Source organism: Solanum stenotomum, chromosome 3, assembly GCF_019186545.1.
Source record: "Solanum stenotomum isolate F172 chromosome 3, ASM1918654v1, whole genome shotgun sequence".
In the NCBI taxonomy this organism is placed as follows: Eukaryota; Viridiplantae; Streptophyta; class Magnoliopsida; order Solanales; family Solanaceae; genus Solanum; species Solanum stenotomum.
The window spans coordinates 2,110,584-2,123,440 of NC_064284.1; the positions used below are offsets into that span (position 1 = coordinate 2,110,584).

General features: G+C 34.1%; 1 protein-coding gene across 5 annotated transcripts; it reads right to left on the reverse strand.

Moving 5' to 3' along the window:
* Positions 1-3,159: 3,159 nt before the first annotated feature.
* Positions 3,160-12,287, reverse strand: LOC125857871 (protein PAF1 homolog). 5 transcript variants are annotated; one of them, XR_007445701.1, is made up of 8 exons: positions 11,418-12,287; positions 10,316-10,421; positions 9,737-9,802; positions 9,518-9,655; positions 9,331-9,420; positions 3,560-4,410; positions 3,386-3,438; positions 3,160-3,295 (listed from the first exon to the last, which is right to left on the reverse strand). XR_007445701.1 is itself a non-coding variant. In XM_049537520.1 (5 exons), the coding sequence occupies exons 1-5, from the start codon at positions 12,008-12,010 to the stop codon at positions 9,400-9,402; spliced, it is 924 nt and encodes a 307-aa protein (XP_049393477.1). In that variant the 5' UTR covers positions 12,011-12,287; the 3' UTR covers positions 9,136-9,399. The 5 variants fall into 5 exon arrangements, 1 of the variants encoding a protein (XP_049393477.1); XR_007445699.1 differs by having other exon boundaries at positions 4,280-4,410; positions 9,254-9,420; XR_007445698.1 differs by having other exon boundaries at positions 9,254-9,420.
* Between the last annotated feature and the right edge of the window lie 570 nt (positions 12,288-12,857).

The window sequence follows — 12,857 nt, forward strand, 5'->3', positions numbered from 1 at the left end:
ATAGATTTAAGAGAGTAACATCAAATTCCAACGAGACAGGAAATTTACATTTTTATGTATTCACAACGTATCCAGGATTTTGGGATGATGGATTCACTATTATAAAAACAGTTTAAATTTTAAATTATAGTTCCAAAATTGAAATGCCTAATAAATTAAAACGCCAAAGATGCTATCGATAATAACTTATAGAGATGTTACCAAATTTTAGAAAGAAAAACAAAACAAGATAGATATAAAAGTCAAATTTCTAACCTTACTAAGAGGTGCACCCAATCAATCGTCACATTATATGATACTTCAAGTGTGGGCTCACACATTTATATTTAACAAAAAAATATGACACTATTATATGATTTCAGAAGGAAGCATGGGTTCACGTTAACCCAGTGATCCCTTCCTGCATACGACTTTGTTTATTCATACATCCACTTTTAGTTGTTCAGTTTAGAAATTAAAAGATATTTTATCACTTAGTTCCTAATTTATCTTTATTATTGATTATAATCATTTCTCAAAATGTTAAATTTATTATATTCATGAGACGATACTCTATAATAAATACTTAAATTTATTTAAGTGCCTGAAAATTAAGCCCCCCTCCCCCGTTTGTTGGGCTAACTGTTCGTGCTAGAAATGGATTTATTACATTTTGCCAAAACACGGCCCAGTTTGTGACTTTCAATTTTTCTGTGTTTTTCTTCATCTTGTAGTGATAGCGCGCTGATCACTTCTCAATTTTGTAATTGAAATATAATTATTGTCCCCAATTTCCACATGTGAAATTTCAAACTCCATGAAAATAACGTATGTAAGAGCATTTACTTTAATATGGTTCTTTGATAGCATATATGAGCATACAACATGTTCCGAAGCATATTTGGTTTGAATACTAGTTATGCTGGGATTAATTTATATTACTTGTTTGGTTTGTCATATTCAAATTAATATTCCTTGTATAATTTTTTAGAATAAGTTGTTTGTTTACAAAAATACCCTCACCTTATTTAGTTTTTCTTTTTTACATTTTCTTTGCAAGCTTTAGTTATTCTTTCTTATTTAGCTTAAATATTTTTGTGTGTGCATTTCCATGATTGTGCCGTATGTTTTAAAAATTGAATTATCATTTTATTTAGTTTAAAAATTAAACTTTCATCTTATTTAACTCAAAAATAAAATGGTCATCTTATTTAGCTTAAAACAAAACTTTCATCTTATGTAGTTTAAAAATAAAACTCTCATCATTTAGCTTAAAAATAAAACTTTCATTTTAAGTTTATTAAAGTAAAAGAAAATTTATAAAGTTATCTACATTTTAATTATAGATAAAATATAATTTTTAAGTGAGTAATAAACTATTTAATGAAAAATATGTAATTTAGTAGTGGAGTGAATATTTTAAGAGAAATCAAAATATAAATAAACATAATAATTACACAAATAAATTCAACTTATAATTTATTCTTAAATAAAAATTGTATTTATAAAATGTAAATTTTTAACAGAAAAACATATTTATCATAATAACAATGAATAATTAAGGCTGTAAATGTTATTATAAATATTGTTAAAAATTATGTTAATATATATGAATGTAAAAGTGGTGTATAAAAGAGAGTTTTTTTTTTGAATATATAACTAACAACAAAATAATGCATATCTCATCTCATGGCCAAAACCAAATGGTAGTAGCAGAGACTCTGCTCTCCCAAGGCGATAGGATATGAGATCGTCCCTTTCGGATTAATCAGGATTCTCAGAAGAAAATCAACTACAACTCAACAAAAGAGAGTTTAAGGGGGGTATTTTTGTTAATTTACACACCTTATCCCAGGATAACTTATCCTGGGGTTACTATACCACCCCAAGTGAGGGATAGCTTATCCCAGGACTAATTGTTAATCCTGGGATTAGTTATCCCTATTTTTGCAACCAAACAATGAATTAAAGGCCACTAAAAAGTTATCCCAAAATTAATTCATCTTATCCATCACACCAAACGACCCCTAAAGAGTAAGAATGTGCAACAGAGACTAAATAGACTAGACAATACGTCATTCGTTCCATAAACCCATAAAATGCAAAATGGAACTCGTAATAATATAAAAAAAAAATACACTATCATATCATAACTCACAATAAGTACCCATAATAAAGGGATTAGTAATTCAAAAAAGAAGAGGCAAGTAACCTACATTATGTTAATTCCTGCAAAAATTATTTAGGATGTATATAAAATAAACCCAATAAAGATTAGTAATGCCCTTCTACATTTCCTGCTAGGCAGTAACTGTGTACATTCAGTTTTGACCTTCTTCGCTCCAATGCTCCACCAGACGACAACAAAACGTTCACAGTGTAATAACCTAATCCTTACCTTTGTGGGGTAGAGAGGTTGTTTTCGATAGATACTTAACAATGCTGCACAAGACCAATTACTATATTACATGACTCAACTATGCAGCATTATTTCAACTATCTAGTTTAATAATTTGTTGTTACTGCCCTTGAACTGGTGCATATAGTTATCAAGCTTGGATTAAGAAAATTAGTAAAGAACACCAGAACAGGAGAAAGATACTCACAGCGAGTGGTCAATGTTATGGATCAACCGAGAAGAATCTTTATAAAACAAAGTTAAAACTTTCTCTACGAAGTTAGGAGTAGCATCATTTTGTAGCTCTTCTAACTCAAATCAATTGCACATCAACATATCCCTGCACCCACGACACATGAAACATAATATGGACGAAGTAACATTATGCAGAACTTACGGGAGCATATCATCATGAACGCAAATTGCACCAAATACCCAACCCACGGAAGATGTATGCATTATTAGCCTAGATAATAAAAGAGAGAAATTTAGTACTGATGTTATATAGGAAATTAGAATGCATGTAGAGAAAATGTAAAGCCATATGTTTTGGCATTTCGGACCTGACCAGACACGAAGACTTTCCCCTTGTACTCAACTGAAGCAATCGGAGCAAAAATCCCCTGCGTGTTAAAAATGGACTGTCCAATAACTTACCTCATTCCATGTATAAGCCTCTTCAGCAGTACCTTCAGACTTTGATGTTAGGTTGCTCGAGTCTTTTACCCAGACTGGGTGGACGACAAAATGCAACTTTACTCCAAGAAGGATTTCAAGGAACAAGGGATAGTACCTTATTGAAGGTTGCATAGCTTGTACGACTGCTTTAGTTAAACGGCGATAGATTTGTACCTTCACAGCATTCACTGGGGCCTCTTAAAAAGTTGAAGCAACTCTGTAGGAGACTTGACAATCAACCTTAGAGGAAGAATGATGTTTAGAATAACAACGAGCTACTGGAAGGCTTATAGAAAGAATAAAATCTCTAATAAAGCCGAATTCAAATACCTTAAAAGCCATCATCCAATGGTCTTGTGTCTCTCTTCTAGAGGCGCTCCAATCTACACAAGGAAGACTAATTCATAAATCACTTGCATGTTTAGTTGTTATAAAGGTGATTGAAACTTTTGACACAACAACACTAATCAAAACAAAGAGAAATTGTTTCCTTCAAGGCCAAACCTGCATAACCATCTCACTGCTATCCCATGCATTATCAATAAGTGATTGTAAGGGACATAACAGATATCTACAAAGACAGAATGGAGGATAACAAAAAATAACAATCAAATCCCGCTATGACACTGCAAAAAGGGCTTAAAGGAGGAAGACGTTGAGAAATTCCAAGTACCACTTTGGAGCTTTCTACATTGAACAAATACACCTAAAGTCTTAAACAATGTGAAAACAAAACTTTATTTCGCTAAATCAGCAAAGCTGTTAGTTAATATACGGACAAACAACAACAACATACTCAACGCAATCCCACAAGTGGGGCCTGGGGAGGGTGGTGTGTACGCAACCTTGTCCTACCTTGCAAAGGTAGAGAGGCTATTTCCAATAGACCATCAATTCAAGTAAAGAATATCATAAACAAGTATGGAAAAGAAACACATTAGTAAATAAGTCATGTTAAAAATAAAGGAGAAGAGAACAGTAGCAACATCGGATAATATGATAACTGAACCAAAAGTGTTAAAGAACGACAAAAGTTCCACATTGGTGGTTAACAAGATGAGTGACCTCCTTAAAAGGCTTGACAATCCTTCTCCCTTTGAGCTAGCTTTTGGGGTGAAAGATGATATCAGACCAGGATCATGTTAAACATGGGGCGTGAGGTGGAGTGTTAAAGAATGACGAAGGTCCCACATTGGTGGTTTATGAGATGGGTGGACTTCTTACCTGATCTTTTTTCATGGACCAAGCACATGGAAATTCTTTTTAGTTTGGGAGGAGGTGAGATTCGATCCTGAAACCTCTGTCTGCTCTGATACCATGTTTAAATGTGTAATCATCTCATCTAAAAGTTTAAGCTGTTAGAGAGAGCACATTTTTATTAGTTAATGATATTTTTCAACAAATAGAAATAAATAAGGGAAAATGCATAAGTACCCCCTCAGCCTATGCCCGAAATCCCAGAGACACACCTAACCTTTACTAAGGTCCCATTACCCCCCCAAACTTATTTTTTAATTAATTTTCTACCCCTTTTGGTCCTACGTGGCACTATTTTGAAAAATTTGTCAACACGTGCTGGGCCCACAAGAATAGTGCCACGTAGGACCAAAAGGGGTAGAAAATTAATTAAAAAATAAGTTCGAGGGGGTAATAGGACCTTAGTAAAGGTTAGGTGTGTCTGTGGGATTTCGGGCATAGGTTAGGGGGGTACTTGTGCATTTTCCCAATAAATAATAATAAAATTGAAGGACAAGACAATATGAGAGTAATAAGAACAATACAGAAAAGGGAAACTAGATGACCCTCGATTACTTACCAACCTTCTACCCTAATCTTTGACTTCATATCCTCATATCTAGGAGTATGTCCTCAGCAAGCTACATGTGTATCATATCGTGTCTATCACATCTCCTCAATACTTCTTCGATGTACCTTTATGTCCCCTCATACCCACCAAAGCCAACCTTCCACACCTACTCACTGAAGCATATGTGTTTCTCTTCTTCATGTGTCCGAACTATCTCAGTCTCACTTCCCTCATAGTGTGCCAAATATCCTCGTTCCTAATCTTATCTCTTAAGGGTCATTTGATAGAATTAGATAGTGTATCAACAAAAATAATGCATGCATTAACTCTGTGTATTAGTAATACATTGTTTAAGTACACTTTTTTATGCTATGTATAATTAATGCTTGCATTAGTTATACACTCTATGGTGTATTAAGGTGTGTATTACTAATACTATGGATTTTTAGGTATTAGTAATGCAAGGAGATTTAATGCATGCATTAGCATGATTAAACACCTAATTACCCCTCAAAATTATTTTTACATCTTTTCCATTATAATTGTGGACGATATCTTTGTACAAAAATATTGTTATGCAATGCATGCTATTTTTAATACACCAAACCAAACATACATAAAAAATAATCTATGTATAATTAATGCAACCATAACTAATACAAGCATTACCAATACACTCTATGTAGCATGATTTTTATACTCTACCAAACGACCCCTTCTAGTATGATCACGCTTCCATCTCAATATCCTTTATTTTCACTACTTTATCTTCTAGATATGTGAGTACTTGACTGCCAACATTCCATCTCATCCAACATAGTTGATTTGATAAGTACTTTATAAAACTTAACTTGAAGTTTTTGTGGGACATTCTTATCACACACGACACTGGATGTGAGCCTCTATTTTATCCACCTCGCTCCAATACAATGTGTAACATCATTGTCAATCTCCCAATTTCCTTAGATTATTAACCCAAGATACTTGAAATTGTCTTGCTTAGATATGACTTGTGTGTCAATCCTCACCACCACTATATCCGCCAAGCGAGTTACGTCACTAACTTACACTCTAAGCATTTTGTCTAAGTCCAGCTCTATAATACCTTGTACCTTCGAGCTATGATTGAACTGTTCTACGCGTGGGATTAGACCTGAACCCGATGTATTTGATTGTACCTAGGTGAAAAAGGTCAAGTCTTAAGTGTGGGGAAGTGTGTTGGATGATAGTTAGGGGTCATTTGGTTTGAATACAAGTTATGATGAAATTAGTTATGATAGGATAAGTTATGTTGGGATTAGTTATGCTGAGATTATTTCTTATTAAGTGTTTGATTTGTTGTATTCAAAATAATATGCATTGCATAAATTTTAAAAACAAGTTGTTTGTTTACAAAAATATTCTTCACTTTATTAGTTTTTTTTTATGTTTTCTTTGTAGGTTTTAGTTATTCATTCTTTAAAAAAATCATCTTAGTTAGTTTAAATATTTTTGTGTGCGTATTTTAAATTAAAATTTTCTTCTTATTTAGCTTAAAAATAGAATTTCCATCTTAAATTTGTTAAAGTACAAGAGAATTTATGAGAAATCAAAATATAAATAAACATAAGAATTAGTTAAATAAATTCAAAAATAAAAATTATATTTATATAGTGTAATTTTTAATAGAAAAATATGAAGAATTATCATAAAAATAAGGAATAGTGGAGGTTGTGAATGTTATTATATATGATGTTAAAAATAATGTAAATATACATGAAGGTGAAAAGTGATGTATAAAAAGGGTTTAAAGGGATATCTTTGTCATTTACCTATTTTATCTCGGGATAAGTTATTCCATGATTACTATGCCACCCAAGGGGAGGGATAGCTAATCTAGGTATTAATTATTAATCCCGGAATAAGTTATCCCGAACTTGCCAACAAAATAACAAATTAAATGGCACTATAATTAGTCTCAGGATTACTTGGTGTTATCCTTCACACTAGTGCTGGCAAAACGAGCCCATATTTTGGTAACCCAACCATATTTTAATGGGTTGGGTGAGTGATTTTTTATATTGGTAAAATATGGGTTGATACACATACTCAACCCATAAAAATATGGGTAAATTATGGATAAAATATGGAATAGCCAAATGAGTTAAAGCTTCCAATTTCTATTCACTTAAAATTATGACATCACTAAAAATATTGTAACTTCTCTTCCTTTTTATGTTCTTCTATAAAATTAATTATTCTTCTCTATAATTGAAAAGGTGAAGCCTTTAGCCCTCCAAAAAATATATATTTTAAATGTATATTTCTTTTGTTAATTATAATTATATTTTTTATTTGTTTAATTTTATATTGAATAACAAATAATAGTGTAAAATAAGCAATCATGTATTAGTATTGATATTGCTTAGAGTGCAATAAACATGTTTTAGTCCTAAAATGCAAATATTCATTTACTTTGAAATTTAAAATATTTCCCCTTGTTATATAAATTTATTTTATATTGAAAAGTTATAGGATTTTTTTACTTTCATGATACAATAAAATTAAATAAAGTATTTTCAACACTTCTCATCCAGAAAAAATATTTCTCCATGTTGAATTCTCAAGTAGAGTACTATATATTCATGATAACATGGGTAAATACAAGTAAACTTGTATTTTACCCAACTCATTTGTTACGCAATCCAATTTTACCCATATCAAATATGGGCGGGTTGAATTATTACCCATTTTCAACCACCCAAATTTGACCCAACTCGCCCATTTGCCACCACTACTTCACACCAAACGACCCCTTAATGTCCTAAAGAAACTCTAGCTCAAAGTTGGACTAAAAGCTTCCTTACCGATGAAATTTTTCATGAGTCTGAGCAAAGTTCAACTTCAAACAAGCATATCTCCTATAATATGAAGAGTTAAGTGGCCCAAACCCTATCAAATTGAAGGTATTTGAGTCTAGTTTCCAATGCAACAAATTGTTCGTACTTTGGTATTTGTGCCATATTTTATGCCCATTTTACTCCTAGACACTACCTTGTTGCACGCCTAAGTTGTCAGCTAAAAGCAATGCAGTAACCTTATTGCGCAAGACGTCAATTGCGTGATAGCACACATGAAAAAACATTATAATAGCACACCATAGTCGTGTTTCATCCCCCAAGTCCAAAAATTTCCCTAGAAAGAAAACCTCTCAAGAATCCAACTTCTTTCAAGGTTCATCCATCATCCAAGTTAAGATTTGGCCATAGAATATTGATGGTTTCTTCATCTTAACACAATAATACCTCATATTCGTGCAATCCATAGATTTACAAGAAACTTCTTAAGAACTCAAGTGAAGGATTTTGCAAAGGTCTCTTTCTAGAGGTAAGACATTATAAACGAACTCCCATGTAAACTTTAGCATTTCTAACATAAAATTATGAGATTTTAACAAGTCAAAGAACAAGTTCTTGATATTTTTCCACCAAAAACCAGGCACTAATAAAAAATTTAGAGCATTTAAGGTATGTAAGACTATCTCTACGTGTGGGAACATTATTGTTCTTCCCCCGTGCTATATATTCATGTTAGCAAGTAGTCCCCTATGTAAGTTAGGGTTCATGATGAAAACCTCATGTTTTAATCTTCTTGATATCCTTATGAACTCCAAGGACATCCTATGATATTGTCCATTCTAGACTCCCATGAATTCTATGAGTTTTACCATGAAATCACAACAATATGGAAAACATGATTTTCTTTCCAAAATATGGTATGATTAGATAGTGTATACATGAGAATATTCTCTAATCCCTTTAATTAGGCAGATAGGAACTTGAGTAATATTTTATTAGTTTCTTTTTTTTTTATGACAAGGAAAACCCGCAGCCGCTATCCTTTGGGTGCGAACAGAGTAAAGCCCCACTCCTATGCAATAGCTCGCAAACCACATAGGAGAGGTAACATGCACTAGGCAAGCCCAGTGCGACGAGCTCGACCTAAAAGGCAAACCCCTTGCTTTCGCTGGCAAGGGGTTTCGAACTTGAGACCTCCAACATGGAAGTCCCAAGCCCAAACCACTAGGCCACCCCGAAGGGTATTTTATTAGTTTCTTTGCTTATTTACATTATCTATAACAACTATTTAATCCCATCAACTTGAGGGACTAATTAATCAATTCAATTCCCGATATCTTTTATTCTTCTTCTATTTTCTCAAAACACAAATGCCAAACCTAATGTGAGAACTGTGAAGAGGGTACGGGGTAGGAGAGACCACACAAGAATTATGGTCAGTCCAAACAATCATTCGCATATGCAAATTACTTGAAAATTCAGTCTTTCTAAAGAGCAAAATGCTCATATGGTACAATGCATTGTTTATTTATGCAACTTCTCTCATGTACCTACCCTTTCTCTTTTTCTATTTTCTTGCTGAAAATTAGCTGATCAGCATAAATAACTGTGAAGGAATCAATCATGCATACTGTTCGGTTGTTTGCCAACAACATTTTCATGACTGATTTTGTTCTCCTCTGACTTCAACCACTTCCCCTTCAAAGCTGTTGTATAACCCCCTAAAAGATTCCAACAATGTCATAATCAGTTTAGTTGCAAAAATAAAGGCATGCAGGAAAAAAAAAATGAAGCAAGAGGCAGGCTAGGCTTCATTACCCCTTCTTTTTCAATGGCAGTTACTGTTGGTCTCTTCTTTACTGTAACTCTCGAAGCATCTGGGAAATGTTCGACTTCATTATTTGATTTTTCCTCTCCAGCTATCTTTTTTTGCAAAACAAGCTTAGCTGGAACATGCTGGATCACATCACATCCACAGTGGGTGTTAAGTTTCAGGCTAAACCACATATAAAGTTAAACAAGTTAACAGAGTTTTACCGTGTAATGGGCCACTGTTCCACCAAATGCCGCAATAGTAGGATCATCTGCATCATCACCTCGTACCTGCAAATGGGCACATGAGAGAAATATTAATACAACTAAGTAATTTACCAAATTATAAAAGTGTAGCTAGGCTGAGTTCAACACTCAGAAAAGGTACATATTACTGGGGGTAGGGGTTGGGTGAGATAATATTATCCGGGATATGGTTAAGTTAAGAAAAAAAAATTAAAGGAAGAAGTAGAGTTTAGGAAAATGTTTTCCATAATTTTGGAAGGGAAGTCATTTTCCTTAAATTTGAGGGAAATGAGTTGATCTGGAAAACATTTTCCAAACATTTAAGCCAACCAAACATGGGAAAATTGAACATTTTCCAGAAAATGTTTTCCTCCATACCAAACACACCCATAAGTTTGGAGAAGATGAATATATGAGGTCTCAATTTTCATATGGAGAAGTTAACTTTGCCAATCTTTCTTTCAATTAGCAATTGCACCAAAGGAGTCTTTCCTTTGGCTTATTAACCTGGAGAAAGCATTACAAACTTGGAGAAAGGCATTTAACCAATAATTTCACCTGTGATTCATATGCATCACGAACAGTTTTATCCAACTTGTTGTAGGTTTCTGAACCAGCAGTTGGAGCACCATCAAAATTCGCAATCACAACCTGGTCTTTATACCTGGCAACATAGCATTAATTGTTCATGTTATCTCCAGCACCAAGAGGTTGCTATGATCTAATGACTCCATGAGTTTTTTTATAAAAGAAAAGGGAAAGGTGTCGCAAGAATTACTAATTTATTACCACTCCTGCTTTTGCTGTCTTCTTTTGATAAGGAACGTTATTTCATTGACTAGAAACAACAGAGCAAGAGAATTCATGTATATGAGAGATGGTAAGAAAAGATAGCAATCCCAGATGAGTACCAGATTGCTATCTTCTCTTACCATCTCGTATACATGAATTCTCTTGCTCTCTTTCTAGTCAATGAAATGACATTTCTTTACAAAAGAAGACAGCAGAAGCAGGAGTGGTAATAAATTAGTGATTGCTTGTGACACTTTTTCAGAAGATGCATTGGTGGTTGACTTGATTATCATAAATACAAGTGAGAGAGGACTAGCACTATGGGGGAAAAAAAGGCAGAATCACATAGCGATCTTGTTCTGTTCTTGATTTCAAAATCTTTAGCTGCGCTGACGGATCTGGTAATTTATTTCTGAATCAACAGAGTACACATAAATTACAGAACATTTAGCAATCTCTAATATGTAAAACGAATAGTCTTAATGGACATCAGTAATTCAGATGGTTGGTGTATTTAGTTATTTGTTGAACAACATGATAGAAAAAAAGTCATTCAGAAAATTAAGTAAATACAGCAACCATCTAAATTACTGATGTCCATTAAGTTTATCACCAACCCACCCTATGGAATGACCATCTGCATTACGTCTAAAGTTCACCCTTAAATCTATGCTTATCATCTAATTGCAAAGTAAATCAAAGCATATAGTGGTCTGTAACATTGTAGATGTATTCTATTCTAAATTAAAGATTACTTACGACCAACTAGTATGCTTGAAAACTCAAATCTCGAACAAATAATAGATAATAGATAGAACAATTGGAACATATACTATGGCTGGAAATAAATACAGAATTAACGTCTTACTTCAGCTGCTGCTTCTTCAACCGGTTGTCTGTCATGTCACCCCTTACCAAAGGGGCAATGCTTCTGTCGGATCTAATTGACGCATGACCCTTCCTACCAGAAAATATTTTTTTGGTTTTCTCCACAATCCTATTCTGTGCTTCCCTTAATCGCTGTTTACGTCTTACTTTTTCTAATTCCCTCTTCTTCCTCAACCTCCTCTCTTCCTCAGTTTCATTGGAAATTTTCACTGGCAATGGAGCTGGCTGATTAAATCGAACAGTCTGAGAAGGTGGGGGAGGACACGAAGGAGGAAGCAGACGGAACCGTGGCTGAGAAGGTGGAGGAGGACACGAAGGAGAAGGGAACGGAGGTGGATACCGATTTCTCAGCAGAGAGAACGGTGGGGGAAAAGACGAAGGGGGAGAGGGTGGAGGTGGGCACGGTGTCGGAGAAGGTGGAGGAGGAGGCGGATGTGGATACAAAGAATCCGGCGGAGGCGGAGGCGGCGATGAATATGGATTTCTCGGCAGGGGAGGAAGAGGAACGTACTGATATGAAAATGACGATCCTTCTTTCACCCGATAACCCTGATTCTGCCTGAAATGGGACATCGATGATGGCGGCGGCGGCGGAGGAATCAACGCCGAATGATATGGTGGAGGTTTTGGCTTAGATGTAGAAGTCTAGAAGCCGACACTTTTTGTTGGTTATAGTGTTCTTGGAAGCTGAGCCCTTATAAGTGTCTATGGCTTCCTATTATATCCGACAAAAAGTGTCAGGGTTTGTGGACTTTTACATTTAGGTCAATCTCTCTACCGTATCACTGGACGTTGATTCCTCCGTCTTCGTGTCGTCGCAGTATAATCTTTCGCTACCATCATCAATGTCTCAATTCAGATAAAATTGGGGTTACGGGTGAATAATGGGTCGTCATATTCATATCAATACATTCCTTCTCCTCCATTATCGAGAAATTCATATTCATCCCTTCATCTAAATTGAAAGGTTTTTGAAAATTTCTTACTCTATTTTTTTGCTAGATTTTGAGTTTGGGATACCCAATTCTTGATTTTGAGAATGGAGATGTACAATTCTTGATTCGATTCCAACAATGGAAAACAACTAGACTAATTTCAATCTCATTTATAATTGATTAATGAATGATTTCACTTAATAACTTGGAAATTTATTTGATTTTTTAAAAAAAAAAATTAAAAAAGAGAGTTAATGGCGATTGAATTTTAAACCCTAATAATTTTGAAAAATATCGATTTGTGAAATCAAATAGTATTATTTATTTTTCTTTTGCCAACGTTGTTCCTGTTTTTTATCTTTTGTTTTGTTTGATGTTCATGGTAAGTGCAAAATATCCATCAATCAATTAATAAAATGAATATGTGCCACTGATACTTATCGGAATCACCGGAAAAAAAAAATCGCTGTCCATTTCTCAGATCA